We start from the raw sequence: 21,418 nt of genomic DNA on the forward strand, positions 1-21,418 counted from the left end.
TAAATCATGGGAATATTTGGAAGGGGCAGTAGAGATTGGCATATCAGAAGTAGCAATGAATGGCATGCTAAGACAGAGGAAGCACAGACTGGCATATTCAGGCAAAGGCAGTAAAGAGTGCCATATTTAAGATTTAAGACTATAGAAAGACATATCAAGAAAGGGGGAATACAGACTGGCACACTAAAGAAGGTGCAGTACAGAATGATACATCAAGAGGTGTACAGTAAAGAATGGCATATTAAAGAAGAAGACTATTGTACATCATTCTAAGATGGGGTAGCCCAGACTGGCATATTCAGGCAAAGGCAGTGCATATGACACATGTATAACAACAACTGAGAGCAAGTAGAAATCGGCTTTATCACCTGTTGTGCTCTGTGCCACCCTGCTTCAGTCCTCGGCAGTGATACTAACCTTGCGGTAGAACATTTCATCTTGCGGCTGATGTTCCAAGTCTAAGCTGTAGATGCTATCCCTGGCATGAGACAGAGAAAGATGGTGAAAGTTGTTAGACTGAGCTTTTTAAACATCTTCAGTCTCCTCCTCCATTTCTTTGCCCAAACAAGTGCAGAATGACGTGTTTAGCCACTTGGCACTGCTGCCATATACATCCCCTAAACTGCCAGCAGGAATGGAATGCTGTGTGAAGGACTAGCCAGGATAGTCTGCTTTAATATCTTCTGTGGCCCCTGATGTCCCTTCTTAATAATAAAGACTTTGTTGAAATGGGACTTCAGACAGTCAGACTGGATGCCATCAAATCACTGAGACTTACAAAGGAACTCCAAAGCTCCACAAGCAGAGTTGAAGTCGAATTTGATTGACAGTTACCCCGCCCCCTTAGACCCACCCACAAGGAAGCCAGTCTGTTGCAATACCCTGCAATGTGACGAATGTCGAGTAAACCAAGTGACATAAACTTACAATCTAATTGGTTTCTCAGCGGTGCTCCTGAATGGCGATTTCTGGACCAGGGCCTGAGGAAGCACACGTGTTTTGCTTGCTTTTTTCATGGAAAAATACATTGTTGTAATGAATTTTGTAAATAAAATGGATTTTGTTGTAGTGAGGTTTTTGTAACATTAGTTCTCTAGGAAACTGACCAGGACCTAAAAAATTGGATCTCCTTAAAATGGAATTTGTTCAAATGGAATATGACCTGTTTATCTGTAAACTTCAAGTGAACGCTACAAGTCGCACAAATACTGTTCCCCTGAAAAACTAACTCACTCCACCATCCCAAGTTATTGACATATTAATAATGTAAATGTTAAATGAAGTAAATGAGCTCCTTCTTGGGTTCCATCCTTTGAGGTGGGCACATTTTCAGAGTTTTGTACCACTCACCTGCCTCCAATGAGCAGGGTGCGTTTGAGTTTCAGCATAGTCACAATCTGGAGATTCCTCGGACTCGACTGGGATGCATACGCCCGTCCAGTGAACACCGCATACTCTGACACAGCTGAATGGAGAAAAGCAAGAGGAGCAAAGGGTGAGGTTGGGGTGGTGAGGGGCACACACGTACCACCAGCTGCAGAATTCAACTTTTCAAGCCCCTACATAGTATTAAATAATCTTTAGATCTTGGGTCATGTGCTGTTACCAGGGAGAGCCAAAACAAAGCAAACCAGTTTCAACAGATAAATATCTTAACCTCCATGGTGTTGTTAATCCTGAGCGTCTCTCCGGCTGGAACTCTGTGTAAAAACGGTTAAGCCCGAGTGCCCCACGGGTTCAGCTTTTATGATCTGATGTAAAGTATTGAGTCTCAATATCGATTCTGTTGCCATCTAGTGGACAAAATCACATCATGCAGCAAAAAATAAATTGTGACCAATTTATTATTAGCACGCTTTATATTAACTTCGCCTGTTTGTTGTCTGGTACAAATCTGGTAATCAATATTTAGCCCACTTCCTATTGTCCAAATGACTTGACATTTTGCACACTTACTCACTTCCGATGACAATACATCCATCCATCCATCCATCCATTTTCCAACCCGCTGAATCCAAATACAGGGTCACGGGGTTCTGCTGGAGCCAATCCCAGCCAACACAGGGCACAAGGCAGGAACCAATCCTGGGCAGGGTGCCAACCCACCGCAGCCGATGACAATACATGAATCAATAATCAGTTTCACTAATCCATGTTAATTAAGAAATGACATTTTCATAAAGAGTTCTCCCCGTGTCTGCGTGGGTTTCCTCCCACAGTCCAAAGACATGCAGGTTAGGTGCAGTGGCGATTCTACATTGTCCCTAGTGAGTGCTTGGTATGTGTGTGTGTGCCCTGCGGTGGGCTGGCGCCCTGCCCGGGGTTTGTTTCCTGCCTCGCGCCCTGTGTTGGCTGGGATTGGCTCCAGCAGACCCCCGTGACCCTGTGTTTGGATTCAGCGGGTTGGATAATGGATGGATGGATTTTCATAAAGAATAGGTCAAGATTTCACCGATAGATGGCGCTAGTAACGGATAGAAATATTATTCACTTTTTGCATCTTGTATGAAGATATGTGCATATAAACGACAAAGGATGTGTTAAAATATTGATTACAAAAATTATACTAAAACAAACCCAAGACTAAAAAAGCTGAAAATAATATATCCATCCATTATCCAACCCACTACATCCTAACTACAGGGTCACGGGGGTCTGCTGGAGCCAATCCCAGCCAACACAGGGCGCGAGGCAGGAAACCAACCCCAGGCAGGGCCGCCAGCATTAACATTCAAAAAACACTTCCTAAAATCTTAGCAAAAGTGCTCATGCACCCACGAGTGATGTATGAGAGATTTGTTTTTTACTTTTTAGTACGCTTTTTAACTTAATATAAGTGTGGTTTTTAAAAAGTAGTTTTTTTTATATATATATATATATTGTTTATGTGTCCTGTCATCAATATTCATGAGTGGGGTGGAGCAATCAACTGAAAAAACACAATGGCACATAAAAAAAAAAAAAATTATAACAAACTGAAAGCGAAGCATTGAGTGGAATGAAGTGATATTGAGGACACGGATTTGGAAAGTGGCGCACACAGCCCTGTACGACAGAACCTCCGTAATTTGCCTGGTGAATCTGGTCGCGTGAAGTCAACGGCAAAATGACTGCGATCAGGACTGATGTTAGCCCTCTGAGTAATGGTCACAGCGAGGCAACTGTTAACATTCCTGTCAGGGGGAATGTGGAAGGTCAGTAAAGCCTAGTGCTTTGGTCACCTACAGTAACACACGGGTAGATAGACAGATAGATAGATAGATAGATAGATAGATACTTTATTAATCCCAAGGGGAAATTCACATACACCAGCAGCAGCATACTGATAAAGAACAATATTAAATTAAAGAGTGATAACAATGCAGGTATAACAGACAATAACTTTGTATAATGTTAACGTTTACCCCCCGGGTGGAACTGAAGAGTCGCATAGTGTGGGGTCTCCTCAGTCTGTCAGTGGAGCAGGACGGTGACAGCAGTCTGTCAGTGAAGCTGCTCCTCTGTCTGGAGATGATCCTGTTCAGTGGTGCAGTGGATTCTCCATGATTGACAGGAGTCTGCTCAGTGCCCGTTGCTCTGCCACGGATGTCAAACTGTCCAGCTCCGTGCCTACAACAGAGCCTGCCTTCCTCACCAGTTTGTCCAGGCATGAGGTGTCCATCTTCTTTATGCTGCCTCCCCAGCACACCACTGCGTAGAAGAGGGCGCTCGCCACAACCGTCTGATAGAACATCTGCAGCATCTTATTGCAGATGTTGAAGGACGCCAGCCTTCTAAGGAAGTATAGTCGTCTCTGTCCTCTCTTGCACAGAGCATCAGTATTGGCAGTCCAGACAAGTTTATCATCCAGTTGCACTCCCAGGTATTTATAGGTCTGTTTATATATATTTTCTCCCATAGACCAAAGACATGCAGGTTAGGTGCATTGGTGATCCTACAATTGTCCCTAGAGTGTGCTTGAGTATGACGATCACGCAGATCGAACACTGCCATTCTACCCACTTGTGCACAGGTAGCAGAAAAAATTCAGAAAAGCGTTCAAAGAAACCCACTTGTGCTGGCCTGATTGTGACGTTGGTGACCATTTCAAAACAACGATGGACGTGTGCTAATCACTATGGCACCGGACACTAGACAGACCTTTGCTACTGTACTTATGCCGACACTTTGGTATTTTCACCTTTCTGTTACTTGTAGGGCGGCACGGTGGTGCAGTGGTAGCGCTGCTGCCTCGCAGTTAGGAAACCTGGGTTCACTTCCTGGGTCCTCCCTGTGTGGAGTTTGCATGTTCTCCCCGTGTGTGTGTGGGTTTGCTCCGGGAGCTCCTGTTTCCTCCCACAGTCCAAACTCATGCAGGTTAGATGGATTGGCGATTCTAAATTGCCCCTAGTGTGTGCTTGGTGTGTGGGTGTGTTTTTGTGTGTCCTGTGGTGGGTTGGCACCTTGCCCAGTATTGGTTCGTGCCTTGTGCCCTGTGTTGGCTGGGATTGGCTCCAGCAGACCCCCCGTGACCCTGTGTTCGGATTCAGCGGGTTGGAAAATGGATGGATGGATGGATGTTACTTGTAAAAACGTTGGTTTGGGGATAAACACAGTGCTAAGGAGGTTTAATGCCATGCCACGTTACACCACTTTTCCAGTGTTTGTCGATCGGAGACTTCATTTACATCATATTAGAGCATCCTGTGTAGTCGGCAGCGCAATCCCGTGAAGGCCAGTTGTCTACTCTGACATGTCCTGCCAGTGAGGAGTGGTGGGCTCTCTCTGCATCTGGGGGAGCAGACAACCACGAAGCACTCAGCTGGACGTACAGAGCTTAGAAGGGACGCGGGCAGTTTGGACCTGAAAAACACAAGAGAGGCTTATCTGGTCGATGTCTTGTGCTTTATGTAGCGTAATAGAAAAATAAAAGGGGGCCGAGACCGTAGCTGAGCCCACCGTACCTGCTAATCCTTCGTACAACACTGGCTCTATTGGGCAGCACAATATTGGCTGTCAGAATAAGGGACGAGCACGAGTGGGCTGAAAGGTCGGCGCTCAGTCGGTAGATGTGACAAGGGCTGTGAATTTCGGTTGTGTAATCTGACGCGGTGTAGAGGATGAGATCAGTAACCACGACTGGCAAATCTGACTGACATACGCCATGACAAAAAGTCGCACAATGTGACATCAACTCAAGACAAACTTTTCTATCTGCCCCATGATGCTTTGCAAGGCCAGCATGACATCACAGAGCTGTAACAGCCATGTGCAGAACTTTCACCGAGGCCTACTCCATCTTACAAATTTACATCTCTACCCAATGACTGTGCTGGAAGGCGAGCGTGCGATCGATAAATGTGACATGGCCATGTGAACTGACTGCAACAAAAGTTGAAACAACCCTTAACGTTTTGATCAAATTTGAGTTATTATTTTTCATGTCTTTAAGTTGTTCCTGTTGGTTTCAATTTATTTATATAGGCAGGATTTGATGCTGACATCCCCCTCTAGTGCCATTTTATTGTCATTTTTTACTCTCTTGTATACGAAGTATAGGGAAAGAATTGGAATTGTCCAAAAATTCGATGTTGAGATTTTGATGAATCTTTCGTTTTAGATCTCCCGGTGTCTGAAAATACCATTTTTGGAATTCTGTGTGTGTCTGTGTGTGCAAACACGATAACTTGAGTTCGTTTTCACTTAAGTCAACCAAATTTTGCATACAAGTATGAGGTACAACACTTAAAATTTCTATTAACTTTTGGGCTATTTCCTTTGTCAGGGATGCCAGGGGCAACAACCCAGCTGGGACGCCTTGAGGGACCGGAAGAGGGTCTATGCCCACCCTGGATCACGTGGGGGCCGCCACTCTGGTTGCTTTGGGGGCCACGGGTAAAGGGCTTGGAAGCCCAACCCTGTAGGGACCCGTGGTCACCGCCAGGGGGCGCCCCAATGCCTTGGGAACCCTGGACCCTGAAGTGCTGGGGGGAAGAGGAGCAGGGACACCCGGAGAGCTACCGGGAGGACAGTCGGCACTTCCGCTACACTGGGGCGTGTCCAGGGAGGCGTGCCGGGAAACACCTGGAGCCCATCCAGGGAGGAATAAAAGGGGCCGTCTCCCTTTATTCGAGCCTGGAGTCGGGTGGAAGCAGGACAAAGCAGAAGAGAGAGTGGAGGCGGCCCGAAGAAGAAGGCGTTGAGTGGCCAGGACTTTGTGGGGTTTGTGTGAACACTTGTAAATATTGTACATAATAGTGTAAATAAACGTGCGGTGGTGATTTAACAACATGTCTGCCTGCCTGTGTCCGGGTATCGTTCACACCGTTAACTGGAAGTGGTGCTTTACCTTTTATTCATCCAGCTGCAGAGTCCAATTTATTCAACTTTACTTTTATAATAATTGTTCAATATACTGTATTATTAATTTGATTTAATTTGTTATTGATGATTCTTTAATGTGCATAATATAAAAATCTAATCATTGTCTTGAGGTTTTACTCCTCAAATATCCATCCCTATATCTGAGTATACGAGAAAGTCATGGGGAGATCACTCGCAATCCCGATTCTTCCAAGTCCTTTTGGTACTTATTGGGACTTGCGTTCCCTGGGACTTGTCGATCATAACAATGGCAATGGGAACAAAATGCAGCAAAAGTTTAAACAAAACTAACATCCTTAAATTGTGATTTAAAGAGCAGACATTGTGATACGGGCAGCACGGTGGCGCGGTGGGTGGTGCTGCTGCCTTGCAGTTAGGAGACCTGGGTTCGCATCGTGGGTCCTCCATGCATGGAGTTTGAATGTTCTCCCCGTGTCTCCGGGTGCTCCGGTTTCCTTCCACAGTCCAAACACATGCATGTTAGGTGCATCGGCGATCCTACAATTGTCCCTAGTGTGTGCTTGGTGTGTGCCCTGCGGTAGGCTGGCACCTGGCCCGGGGTTTATTCCTGCCTGTGCTGGCTGGGATTGGCTCCAGCAGTACCCGTGACCCTGTGTCAGGATATACTGGGCTGGAAAATGACTGACTGACATTACGATACTGCGGGCATCGAAACTTCCATAACTAAGAAAAAAAAAAAAAACCCTGCAAATGAATCCTAAAAAAGTCAGAAAAAATGAAGAAACCAAACCATAACAAGCCCAGGATGAACTTTTTTCTCCACAGAGTACATGGAGGAGACAAAAAAGCACAACAGCAAAAATGCAAATGCAATTAGCAAAAGTGTGTGCTTCTGGTCCGGCAGACTGTGAGACACCTTCCTGGGTCTCTAACATGTGGAAATAAAATAAAAACCGGAGGAGGCTTTCAGCCGCGTTATTTTAAGATGTGAAAACATAATGAACAAAAAAAGAGGCCCCGGCAGTCACACTGACTAATCAGTCGAGCACATTTTTAGAATCCGTGTCATGTGGGTCTTGCGTCTGAATTGTCTGATGCACCCTGAGTCACTCAGATGGCGCTGGTAAACATTTGTCTACAAGCCAGGAACATCTTTCAGCTTGTCATAGACAAATACTAAGAGTTTCAAAACGCTTGTTCACAGGTTAAGAACCTTACACTGCGGTGAGACTTTTAATATTAACGTATATACTGGCGATTAAGTTCTACCACGGATAAGTCGGGACTTGATTTTACTGCATAATTTCCGGTAAAATTCGAATGCGGAAAACTCACGCTATTGGTCCAAGAGATTACGATATGCTAACGCCCACCTGAGAGAGAAACCACGGAGCACACGGCCTTTGTTTTCTATGTCTCCTAACCTCTCTCTCTCTCTCTCTATTGTGCCTACGTGACCACACGGTAATACCGAAACTACTCCAAAGTGACGTTTGCAATGTTTTGTGTTTTTTGTATCTCACACCCTCACACACCTTAATCGTAAGAGCATCCCGTATCTACGATGGAGCGTTCAATCAGAAGAAAACACGAAGCTGGTTTTAAATTAAAAGTCGTTGAAGTGACAACAAAATTCGATGCATTTGAGAAACTGATGTGAGATTGGAGGAGGCAAGAAGATGTAAAAAATTAAAAAAATTGAGTGTCATATTTTTGAACGGGCATATAAGACGGGGTCTGATTTTTATGATTGATTTTTCGGGTTTCAAGGCCCGACTTATACGCGAGTATATACAATACATCATTCTTCAGCACTAGGACACCGGGACACACGTGTACACAGCAGAACATTGTCATTTCTGATAGCCGTGAAACAAGTGTCAGCTTCTGCCACATATCGGCATTAATTTATTTATATTTTATGCTTTATTGTGTTTTTTTTAATTTTGACCTCTTGTTTTTTCATGTCTTAATGTTTTTCCTGTTGGTTTCCATTGTAATTCTGTATTGTGTACTGTTCCCTCAGGTGTGCTTATGTTTCTTGTTCTTTGTGGTTGAATTCTCCTCCCCCTCATGATACAAGTCTGCTGAGAAGGCTCAGGAGTAGGAGATCCTACATTCATTGTAGAGATTGTAACTTTTGTTTTCTATATCTTTGCATTTTGGCTTGTAGTTTGTACTGATGCCGTTTTGTATTTCTGGCCATTGAGCTCTGTGAAGAGGATTATTTGTGTTCTGTTTAGTGTGTCGCAGTTACCCCATTTTTCTGACACTCCTTGCACACCCAGCCTACCTGGAAGGAGTTCGCTCTCTGAATTGCCGTTTCCAAGATTTCTTCGCTTGTTCACCCTCAAAATTCAAGGGTGGGGGGTCTATCAAAAAACAGGGCCTGTTAAAGCCCACTGTGGCACTCCTTGTCTGATTTCGGGCTACACAAGAAATAAATTGTTGTCGTTGTGTGGTAGATGGCCGGGAGTTTTACCCGGTAGGGACCCCCTTCTGAGGAAAGGACTTGGGGAGAGGACATGACAACAGGAGTACCTCCCCTGGGACATGAGAGGGGAGCCCCTCTGGTTTGCATCGGGGCTACAGTGGGTGCCTGGACTGCAAGACTTCCACCACACTTCCGTGTACAGAATAAAAGAGGCCCCCTCACTCCATTCAGGGAATCGGGAGGTAGAAGACAGAGTTTGCGGGAGAGGAGTGGAGGCGGCAGAAGAAAAAGAGAGGAAAGAAGAAAAAGAGGACTATGAACAATATTGATGCTGGTTTGGGTCGCTGTGTATTGTGTGCACAAGAAATACATGTGTGCTTTTGGACATTGTCTCAGTGCCTCAGTGTCTGTCTGTAGCCGGGCTGATATTCCACAGTTGACTTATTCTTTTTCTGCAAATATTGTACTGGTTAGTCGTGGGGAAGAGAGAGCTAAGCCAAAAGGCCAAGCCCTCGATTTACCGCTTGATCGATGTTCCTACCCTCACCTGTGGTCACAAGCTTCTGGGTAGTGACCAAAAGAACTTAGCTGCTGACACAAATAGTGCAAATGTCCTCTCTTCGTGGGGTGTCGGGGTTCAGCCTTATTGGATAAAGAGCATAAATACATGGGCCCTATTGAAAGGAGCAAGTTGAGGTGGTTCAGGCATCTGATCCCTGGTTAGGGGTTAAAGGCTTCTAACCAGGAGGAGACCTCAGGGAATGCTAGGGAGATTATATATCCCAGAACAACTTGATATCCCCCCGTAGAGGAGCTGGAGGAGGTGGTGGGGAACAGAGATGTCTGGTCATCTTTCCTTAGAGACTACTGGCCTCACTATCCAGACTGGAAAACAGATGGATGGTTGGATGGTCTCAGAGTGCTAAAACTGATCCCATGGACAGAGCAATCTGCATTCCATCCTAACAGACAGTGGTGGGTTATTTGTCGACATGTCAAACACATGTAATACAGCATCAAATTTCCTAGGAATGTTGGAAACTTTCAATACCACCAGGGGAAATGCTTTAAAGTGAAAGGAAGAGTGGAAGCGTGGATGTCCCAGAAGGCCAATCGGATGTGCGTGTGAACGGGTTGGGTCCTTCAGGTATTACACACATCCTGAGCGTCCTCTGATGACAAGAGAGCTGTTTGACACACAATCGGCACGCTGGAACAACAAACACACACTCATTTTAGGTGGCTGCAAAGCATCTATCAACACGTTGTGAACGCACCTTCTTTTAAACAGCCGTAGAATGTTTTGTCAGGATGTAAGAAAACAATTAAGAGCTGTGAAATGTTTTCACGTCCTTTAAAAGTAAACAGCAGCTAACCATTTGTCAAAATGTCACGTCTGACATTAGAAAGCTGTGAATCACTGGCCGCCTTGTCACAGACATGCTTGAACGTCAAGACAGCCTGAAAACATTGGCCTCGATTCTGCCTGCTCCAAAGACGACATTTTGTCTCCTGGTCTTGTGTACTACACATAAGCATTGGACTACTATAATAATCATAATAATAATCATCATCATCTTCATCATCATAATAATCATCATCTTCATCATAACAATAATAATAATAATAATATTATTAGTATTATTATTATTGTTATGATGATAATCATCATCATTATTATTATTATCATCATCATCTTCATCATAATAATAATCATCATCATGTTCATCATCATCTTCATAATAATCATAATAATCATCATCATCATCATAACAATAATAATAATAATAATATTATTAGTATTATTATTATTGTTATGATGATAATCATCATCATTATTATCATCATCATCTTCATCATAATAATAATCTTCATCATCTTCATAATAATAATCAGCATCATCTTCAATCATCATCTTCATAATAATAATAATAATCATATATTTTATTTATATAGCGCCTTTCCCATGCTTAAGCTTTAATGAGAGACTGCTAACATTAGACTGTTAACATTAGCTAAGTGTGATGCCGATGAGAGACGCACATGTCCTCGCAGCCAGAGCATCTGCACTTCAGAACAGGTAATCCACCTGAAGCTAACTGGATGGGAGACCATCTAGCAGAAGTCTGGGTTGCTGCTGGAAGAGGAGTTGGTGAGGCCATCAGGAGGCACTTACCCTGCGGTCTGTGTGGATCCCAAAGCACCAGCGCAGTGATAGGGACCTTATCCTATAAAAAAACGGTGTCAGATGAGACATAAAATTGAGGTCCTGACTCTATGTGGTCATTAAAGATCCCTGGGCATCCTTTGTAAAGAGCAGGGTGCATCCCGATGTCCTGGATAATTGCCCACCATGGCCTTGTCATTCTGGCCCCCTAATCATCCCCTGTTTCTAATTGGCTCTCCCTCTCTCACAACTCTTCGTCACCTAACAGCTAATGTGTAGTGAGAGTACTGGGGCAATAATGGCTGCCGTCACAGCATCTGGGTGAATGCTGCACACATTAGTAGTGGTTGAAGTGGCTCGACACTCACTATGTAAAGTGCTTTGAGTAGTAAGAAAAGTGCTATGTAAATGTAAAGAATCAATATTATAATATTATATAATTATATTATAGTACACTTTAGCGTCTTCCCAGTGTTATCAAGCATTTTTAACATGTCACCATGTCATAAACAGGCTTTATTTAATATTCAAGCACTACTAAATATTTGTCAGCATGTCAAGTATATCATTTAACATCAGATAGCTATGTAATATTAATGAAAATGTGATTTGAAACTACTATCCACATATATGAAATGCCAAGGTCCATCTGTCACGCAATAACTCATGAACTAGTGGGGCTAGAACCTTGATTTTGGACTTGATTGAATGCTGATGACGGCATACGTTCTGGAAATTCAAAGCATTTCACATAATGGCAGCCTTGACAAACTGACTGGTGCTCATGGGTTTACTGAGACAAAGATAAAATGGACTAGCAACATCTGCTGAGTGGCACACAAATTGCAGAGGCCGATGACGTGCCTAAGAACACCGTGAAAGGAAGACAAACAAGAAGAGCAGAACCGTCTGAGGAGTGTCTAGTTGGGGAAACAAAATTCAAGAATGACAAAGACAAAGATGTGCATGTGACTGGCGGACTGTGCCTTTCACTAATATCTATTGTGGCGGACCGCCAGGGCCCTTACCCAGCTGGGACACCTCGATAAGGGAAGGACCGGGGTAGAGAGCTTATTCTGGACGCTATCTGAATGCTAGAGGGCAGGCCCCCTGGCTTGCAGACGGGGACACGGGTTTGCAGCTCAGAAGCTCAACCCTGCTGGGGCCAGTGGTCACCACCAGGGGGTGCCTGAACATTTGCCGAGACCTGTTTGGTAGCACTTCCACCACACCTGGAGGTGCTGCTGGTGGAGAAGCTCATTGGACACCTGGACTGCTTTCGGTGTCCTATAAAAGGAGCCAACTGCCACTACTCGAGGTGCCGGAGCTGGGAGGAAGAGGATGAAGCTTGCCGAAAGGAAAGGGGGAGGTGGGCAACGGACGCACCGCCTCTGCAAAAGGTAAGGAAGGACAGGGAGTGTCTGAGATCTCAGCTGAGGGCTTGAGGCAGGTGGAATCCCGACAGCTATTGGTTAGCCCCCGGAACTCCATCTCCCATAAGACACCATGGGACCTCAGGAAAGCAGCATGCTCACCTGCTCACGGCCGGCGGACGGGGCAACTAAAGCCCAAACTCGTCGCGGGCCAAACCGATTAAGGATCTTACACTGCAGGAACTGGAGAGAGTCCTGCAGCCCATACATGCTTTGTTGCAGATCGGCAAAAATTTTAAAGAGGTGTATTGGAGAAGGCAGAATTGTTTCTGTGGCGACTCGGGATTTGCCTTCCAGGCAAGACAGGCACTGCGGTGCAGGTAAGTGACTCCAGTACCGCACATAAAAGGGGACATCTGAGCGAATTGCCTTCTGATGTTAAATCTGAGGGAAAACGAGTAGCCAGAGGCCCAACAGTGGATGTAGGGTGGGAATGACTGACCACCTGCCGGGGAATGAGTTGGGAGGAATTGGACGAAGCTTGAGGAAGGAGGAGTGGAGAGTTGAGGGAGAAGAAGAAAAAGGGCTGGGAATTGAGTATTTGCTGCTTTGTACGGTGAGCAGAATTCTGTGGGAAGCGAGACAAAAGCGTTTCCCAGAGCTGAAAAAGGTGTGTTGTGTGCTGGACTCGGCTTCTGTGTCTGTTGTGTCTGGGGTTTGGGGAGCTGCACACCCCCTGGTTACCATACTGTTATATATAGTAAAGATATGGCAGGTAGTGATGCTGTTTATAACCAGCAGGAGCGCCACCTCCACAGTCCTCAGTCTGGAACAGAAAAGCATATTTTGGACCGGCAGTCCACCATTCTACTAAAAGCTATTAAATATTGTGAAGATACGATTAGTAGTGATGGTGTTTTTATTTCTTTTTTTTGGTATTTGGTACACTGTATCAATCCCAGAGGGTCTTACTAGCAGGGGTGCTACCACCAGAAATGAATAGAAATGACTTAACTGAGCCACTACAGAGCAGGGCAGCCCACAAGAGTACTGGGATGGAATAGATAGATAGATAGATAGATAGATAGATAGAAAAGTGAACAGAAAGTGAAGGAGTCCAAATAATTTCTGTATCCACTGTATGTATGTATGCTGCAGCAGTATTGTCATATGTGCACAGAGTATATACTGTAGATAGATAGATCGATAGATAGATAGATAACATGCACTATATAATGGGATAGACAGATGTGAAAGACACTATATAATAGACAGATGTGAAAGGCACTATATAATAGATAGATAGTTTTTAAAGGCACTATATAATAGATAGATAAGAAAGGCACTATATAATAGATAGGTAGACAGATGTGAAAGGCACTATATAATAGATAGGTAGATAGATGTGAAAGGTACTATATAACAGATAGATGTGAAAGGCACTATATAATACACAGATAGATGTGAAAGGCACTTTATAGGAGATGGATAGCACTTTATTTTTCTCTTGGGGAAGTGTGGCTTTTTTCAAGCTCAATAAATAAATAAAGTCCTTTACACAGACATTGGGGGGCCACTTCAGCCTCCACCAGTGTGTACAATCCACCTGGATGATGCCATGGCAGCCATTTATGCACCGTTTCATGTGCCACACAAAAGGGGCAACAGAGATAGTTATCTAATGACTAAAAGGAATGAAAACTAAAAAGAAAGAAAACGTGTCTAAAGGTACAAAGAGCAGTCACAGTCTGAGTGAGGCACTATAAAGACCTTCTGCTGTAGGTATAAAGGAGCCTCCATGGTGTTTCTTCACACGTTTCTGCCCTGCTAGTGTGTCAGAGAGAGGATGGGCAGCATTGCTCATAATGGCCCTCAATTTCAACTTCTTTCTCTGCTCCTCTATCAGGTCCTGCAGCAGGTCCACATGGCGTCCCCTAACTGAGCCTGCCCTGTCATTAGCTTGTTGATTTGGTGGGCTTCTTGAAGTGATGTTACCAGCCCAGCACACCACACCGGCCATCAGAGTTGTAGAACATGTAAAGGATGTCACTGCTCACATTAAAGGAGTGGAGACCCCTGAGAGATAAGAGTCTCCTCTGCCATTAGTTATGGGTGCATGCATCAGCTCACCTAAGTACGTTTTGAAAGCAGTGAGCCATTGAGTGCCATTGGTCTGACATTTTGTTCACTTGATCGATGAAGCCATCCGTCAGTTCTGTGTTTATTTTCTATGGCACCTTTCATAGCAGTCAGTTAAGTGTTTTGATAGTAGCTGTGAACCATAAGTCGCACACGTTATAAATAGACATGTGTAAAACTAGAAAAGCTGTGAGCTGCTCATCAATTCATAGCCTCTGCGTTTTACAGGGGAGCAGGAGGTGTGAAGCTCCGTGCTTCGTCTCTACAGAGCAGTAAGCCATCGGACCCCAGACGGTTTAAGGCTCGTTTTTTGCACAGCATGAGTTTCGGCTCCTGTCCAGTTCTTAGTGGGCTGACTGCGACGTTCACTACAGCCCCCTGAGTTGGGATCCTCTGATCTGCTCTGAAGTGGCAAACTCCGACATGCAGAGTAAGCAGAAGGCGACATAGCGGAGTTCAGCGAGGACAGCCAAACCGAACCGCCACTCCACCCCACCCTGCGTCTCTCCATAAGAAAACAAGAGAGGAGATGAAGAAAGAAAAGACTCACCATTCACGGGGGCCACGCTGAGTGGCGCTGGCTCATCGGGGAAGGCGGGCTCAGCCAATTGAAGCAGCACAGCGAGCAGCAGCAAGGCCAGTGTCAGGGTTGTCATGGCAGCAGGAGAGCGCTTTGTCAGAGAGAAAGGTGTGCCATCAGACACCGCTGGAATTGTCTCTTTCCCTCCTGACATCACTGAAAGAACAGAAGAAAAAAAAGAAAAAGATTTCTTCATTACAGAGTGGCTGAGCTAGTAAAGAGCAGTTACAGGCAGTCGAGGACCCTCAAAAGAGACTCCTCTAAAAACAGAGGTATAATAAAAAGCACCGCCTTGGGATGGCCACTCAACACCTGGAGGTGCCAGTAAATGAAGGGCTTTCGATGACCCCTGCTGTCCGAGACTGCAGCTCTGTGATCAGAGGGTTTGCTTGCCATTGATGTCCATGCACTCCCTGAGCTTCAGCTATTTTGCTCTCCAGACCCACAAATACATTCACTCATGTTTTGAGATGCTCATTTGGTTCAGAGTCATGGGGACTTGGTACCTGTCACGACGTCACTGCTTGTGAGGCAGGAGCCACCACAGCAGGACACCTTCACCCACACTGGGACAGTTTAGAAGTTGCCAATTACCTGTTGAACCCCAGGGAAAAGATCCTCTCACCCAGTTTAGGCACTGACAACAGAGAGAAACTTTCAAAGATGTTACCTCAGTTCCCAGTTTGCACCCTTACAGGCCCCCTTTCTTGCTTCTATTAATGTGGCCTACAGTATGTCACACATGCGTGTCCAAGGCTCACCTTGCTGGCGCTGATCAGGTATACAGTACTATGCTGTGATGAGAGGGGGCGCTGTCACCAACTGTCTTGTCTCTTCAGAGCAGACACCCTCTGACCACACCCCCATGGCTCCAGGACACCCTCTGACCACACCCCCATGGCTCCAAGACACCCTCTGACCACACCCCCACGACTCCAAGACACCCTCTGACCACACCCCCATGGCTCCAAAAGGCCCAGCCCCTTCTGGGCCAGAACTTATAAAAAAAACGACCATCTCCAGAATGAGGCTGAGCCTATGACAGGATGAAGCCGGATTGGCTATTCCTCGGTTATTATATGTACAGTATATATATATATATATATTTTTTTTTTTGATTTGTTTTATTTTTTCTGTTGCCTCACAATGAAATGGGAGAGCCGGTTTGGGACTCAGCAAGTCACTCTTGGTCCACACTTGTAATTTCCCAAACAGCCACCCCACCCTGAGTTGCTTTTCCACCTCAAGCCCGTTAGTCCCCTCTATAAGTAGCAGCTCCTGCCACCCTGGATGAGCAGATTTAAATGACAGATGAAGGGATATGATGCAAAAGGTGCTATATACGTGATTCAATTATTTAATTGAGAGTTGTTTATCCATCCCCCCCCCAATTTCAACTCCACTCAGCTAATTTTTTTGCCAATGTTGCACAAATTCAGCAATGGTTTAATTCCCCAGAGTTTGAGGGATTATTCCAGAAATGGGCAGTTATATGGCTGTGAAGGGGGCTGGGAATTTGGATATGGAAATATGGCAAAGCTTTAATTTAGTAATGAGAGACACCCATGAAACAATGAATGAGATGGGAGAGGAAGGGGCAGCCGGCATCCTGAATCGCCATTGACCGAAAGGAGCGTCTGTGTGCATCTGTGTACTCGTGTGTCTGTGTGTGTCTGCTTAATAATTTATGACAGGATGTCAGGCCTCACACATTAAGCTAACATAATTAGAAACTGCGGGTTGTGACAATGCAAAGAGCTGCAGGGAGATGTGCACATTCAATACCCACACGCCATGAATGCACACACGCTGGCACACGTTGCAGCTCCCTGCTACCAGAATCATACCAGTCACCCTGAATTCATCTTTGTTAAGGCTGAAGTAACATCTCCCCGCAAAACCACCCACTCCCAAATATGTGCCCAGTTGCATCTCCAGAATTTCCCCTCAAATGCATCTTTAGTGACCCTCATGGATTACATTTCCATTAACAAACAAAAGGAAGGCCTTGTCCACTAAGTCATTCTCAATACATATCCAATACTCCCAAAACCAACTGGCACCTCGGGTAACCCCTTCACGTGTCTGTAGTAATCCAGAAGGAACCTCACAAGGTGTCACCAGTGATCCCCCAATATCTCTTGTTATCCCCTCTAACTCTGAGGTGACCCTAAAGAAATAATTTCCATCGACCAAGAAAAGGAAGGCCATGTCCACTAAGTCATTCTCCTTATTACATGTCCAATACTCCCAAACCAACTCACTAATGGCACCTCGGGTAACCCCTTCACGTGTCTGTAGTAATCCAGAAGGAACCTCACAAGGTGTCACCAGTGATCCCCCAATATCTCCTGTTATCCCATCTAACTCTGAGGTGACCCTAAAGAAATAAATTCCATCGACCAAGAAAAGGAAGGCCATGTCCACTAAGTCATTCTCCTCATTACTTGTCCAGTACTTCCAACCCAATTTACAGATGGCACATCCGGTAACCCCTTCAGGCATTTGTAGTAATCCAGATGAAACCTCCCAAGGTGAACCCTTAGTGACCCCCCCCCCCATATCTCCTGCTATCCCCTCTAACTCCTCTGTGACCCCACAGAATGCATTTCCCCACTAATCCACCTTCCCCATCTATTTCCAGTGAGCTCCATAAAATGTGTGTCCACTAAAACCCCTTACCTCACCCTCTAAAGACCCACCAGACTCATTCATCTCCACTAAATCCCTCTTGAAGAAGCCCAGGTATCCATTTGTAATGCAGCTTGACTCCACACTGCACATCTCTTAAGTGATGATCGACAAAAATTTGTTGCGAATACACCGTGATGGCTTGTGACTGTGTTAGCCAAATATTTTTCTAGGAATTTGCCGTGCGCCCGGCTTAAGCCTGTGTCACATGATGTGGCTATTCCAGTCATTTTTAGTTGTAGCCTCAATGCAGCCGATCGTCTAACGTGAAATACCCAACGATTCACTCCAACTAGTCTGTGACTCACTCCTCAAACAGGTTTGACGTTGCCTTAAGTGGGAGGGTGGGCTGCATGTGCAGAGCAGCTGACAACCAATAAATGCTCCACCAGAAGTACGATGTTAAAAACGTAGTGATGAGGAACACACATGCTTTGAACTTCACAAACATAAGAGAGGATCATCTGTCTGATGTCTCGTGTTTTGTGTTCCACGACAGAATGGAAAAACCAAAATAAAAGGGCCGAGACTATGACTGGCCTCATCCTGGTGATTAACCTTTGTACAGCTCTGGCTCCATCAGACCGCACGTTATTGGCTGTCAGAAAAAGTGGCGAATGAGTACACTGGAATATCAGTGCTAAGTCGGTAAAAGTGACGTGGACGGTGATTTTTCCAGTCGTGGACTCTGACACGGTGCAGCAACAAGATCAGTGACTGCGGTTGGCACATCTGACTTATGCCACGACAAAAAGTTCTCATAAGACGAACGTCTTTTTATCTGTCCCATGATGCTTTGCGAAGCTAACATGACATCACTGAGCTGTATCAGCCATGAGGGGGACTTTCACAGGTGCATACTGTAGGTGTACTCCACCTCAAAATTTTGCCCGATTTGCTTCCTGGATGAGTGATGTCATTATCCAGCACCTCACATGCATTAAAAACGAGAAAAAAACTTGCAGAATTTTCGTTTGAGGGGGACAAATACGGAGAATATTGGCTCTGAGGCTCAGGATCTGCACTGGTATCTGAAAGGATGTGTGACGATGCGGGTTCGGCTCCATGCTCCCATCTGGCTTCTGGGGAGCTCTTGAACCTGACACAGTCGGTAATGTAACCGGATGAGCTGGACAGTGAAGACATCAACAACGAAGCAAGGGGATGGTGCAAAAAAGTGCAAGAGTGCTTTTATTTAAAAAGAAAAGTGTTCAAATAAGCATAAAGTTTAATAAATAAATAATCTATTAAAAACAAGTGAAAAATGTGAAGGTTCAAATCCAAATAAATCCTGTTAAAAACGGGGATAAAACAATGGCAGGACGCAGTCCTTTTAAAAACAAAGTCTGGTGCCTTCTTTCTACTGGGGAGTCGCCCCACCTGCAGTTGACCTTCTCTGCCTTCTGCTGGTCTGTTCGCCTTCCCAATCTCTGGCTCCAGTGGGCTCCACCAGACTGTGACTTGGGCTCCCCAGCGACCAGGGCGCTCACACTGGCCCTTTCACTTCCCGCAGCCATATGCAGTGGAGCCATCCTCCTGACCACTACCGACTGCCTCGGGGTGCCGGCCAAACACCCTGCTAGGGCTCACTGCCCAGCTGCCTTCTTTCTTGCTGACTTGCTCGCTCCCTCACGCACACATGGGCGCCTTCACTTCCAGCCGCCTTCTTCTCCCTTAACCTCCGTTCACTTTTTCTTTTCCTTTCCTCCTTTCCACACTCGCACTCCTACTATATATATAATGGATGGATCAAAAGCCAGAAGTCTACGTGACCATCATCATCAAGTCCTTCCGTGAGAACCCTAAATCCAAAGAGGACTGTTTCATTTATGTTAGGTAGAATGCCCAGAGGGGACTGGGCGGTCTCATGGTCTGGAATCCCTACAGATTTTATTTTTTCTCCAGCCATCTGGAGTTTTTTTGTTTTTTCTGTCCCCCCTGGCCATCGGACCTTACTTATTCTATGTTAATTAATGTTGACTTATTTTGTTTTTCTTACTGTGTCTTTTATTTTTCTATTCTTCATTATGTAAAGCACTTTGAGCTTTTTGTATGAAAATGTGCTATATAAATAAATGTTGTTATAATGGGGATGTGGTTCAGGTGTGGCGATTAGCAGTTCCCGGCATCAATTACGGATGCGGCCGATTCCTCACCTGTGCACATAAGCGAGGACCGTCCAAATCATGGACCGCTCTGGCCACACTACCACGCCCCCTCTTTAAACCACGAGTGCGGCGATTATCATTTTAAAAACTGGTCTTTCATCTGAGCCATGGACCCGTTATACCACAGGATGCTGGTTCAAATCTCCTTACTGCCAGAGGGGACCCTACTTCTGTTGAGCCTTTGAGGCCCTTAAGCTGAAAATTACTCCAGGGACGCAGTACAATGGCTGACCCTGTGCTCTGACCCTTTAATTTCATGTGAGAAGAATTTCTCTTTGGGGATTAACAAAGTACATCAAATAAAAAAAAGGTATACAAACACTTTGTTGTTCTGCACAGAATGCTGTCTTCTCACAATGTAGTGCAGATCAGGTAGTGACAGGCACGGTCCCCTGTAGTATATAATGCTGATCCCTCACATACATACATTTATCTGCCGGTTCTCTGAAGCTCAGACTGGGAAGTGTCAGTACAGAGGAGTGCAAACGGTTCTTCAAACACATGCGCAATTAGCCATTGCGCCAAAACAAACCTTAAAGGAGTCCGACCCACCAAGAGTCAGAAAACACAAGTGAACTAGGAATAATAACAACAAAAGATTTACTGCTATTTACAAGGTGTTTATCATGTTTATGGAAGATTAAAGTGTGAAGTGCTAGATTGGAAACAAGCGAGACATGCCAGCTGCATCACACGGCGAAGTTCCTGAACATTTCCACCATTTTGCAAATTTTGATCCCACACAATGCATCTCCACTCAATTCCTCACCGCACCCATGTTCCTGCCTCTAGTGATCTCCATGTGATGCATTTCCATGCTCTCAATCCTTCATACATCTCTGACGGCCTTCTAGTTCTCCCCTAAATTTCCTTTAGTGCTTCAATGACCTCCATACTTAAACCCCTTAACTGTTTCAGGGCGGATGTCGACTTTTGTCGAAATTCAGGGGTAGATGATGGTAATCGGTGACAAAACTCACTGTTACATTTCACTTTGACTCTCCTTGCGTTAGCTACGTTGATCTGACCTTCACTCCCTGCTCATGCACGAGTAGCGAAGAGCAAAGAACCTCTGAAATGGCATCGTGGGCACAGAAGCATCACTGGACTGTCAGTAGTGCAAAACAAAAGCCCCTTGGTTGGAGAAATGAAATACTCTGATGGAAAGATCAGAATTTGGCATAAGCACCCGAAGTCAATGGAGCCGTTCTATTTGGAGTTAACAGGACAGACCAGTGGAGGCAGTATGATGGTATGTATGGGCAAGGCCAGATTAAGACCCCCACAAGCCCCTGGGTGACTTAATGAATAGACCCCCTTAGCAGAGAAGTGATGACACTTTAAATAACACAGCATGCAGACACCCTACCAGACTCTACTCCAGCCTGCAGAGACTCGAGCAGTAAAGACAGGCTGGGGAGGGGGTCTCTCCTGTGCGCGGACACCCAAATGTTTCAATGATTTTGGAGTTAGCCCCCCTTGAAGATTTCAACATGTGAGGACAGGATTGGAGGTGGTGAAAAGGTCATCAAGGACCCCAGG

The 21,418-nt window shown here is 45.2% G+C and overlaps 1 protein-coding gene across 3 annotated transcripts in view; it reads right to left on the bottom strand.

Moving 5' to 3' along the window:
• The window catches only part of sema6bb (sema domain, transmembrane domain (TM), and cytoplasmic domain, (semaphorin) 6Bb), a 200,791-nt gene that overhangs the window by 43,439 nt on the left and 135,934 nt on the right, over positions 1–21,418 (bottom strand). For all 3 annotated transcript variants that reach the window (XM_039766984.1, XM_039766986.1, XM_039766983.1), the window contains exons 2-4: positions 14,988–15,173; positions 1,351–1,465; positions 418–478 (exon numbers count right to left, since the gene is read on the bottom strand). In XM_039766984.1, coding sequence (XP_039622918.1) covers positions 418–478; positions 1,351–1,465; positions 14,988–15,171 — 360 coding nt within the window. In that variant the 5' untranslated portion in view covers positions 15,172–15,173. The remainder of the gene's footprint in view (positions 1–417; positions 479–1,350; positions 1,466–14,987; positions 15,174–21,418) is intronic.

This window comes from Polypterus senegalus, chromosome 10, assembly GCF_016835505.1.
Source record: "Polypterus senegalus isolate Bchr_013 chromosome 10, ASM1683550v1, whole genome shotgun sequence".
Lineage (NCBI taxonomy): Eukaryota > Metazoa > Chordata > Cladistia > Polypteriformes > Polypteridae > Polypterus > Polypterus senegalus.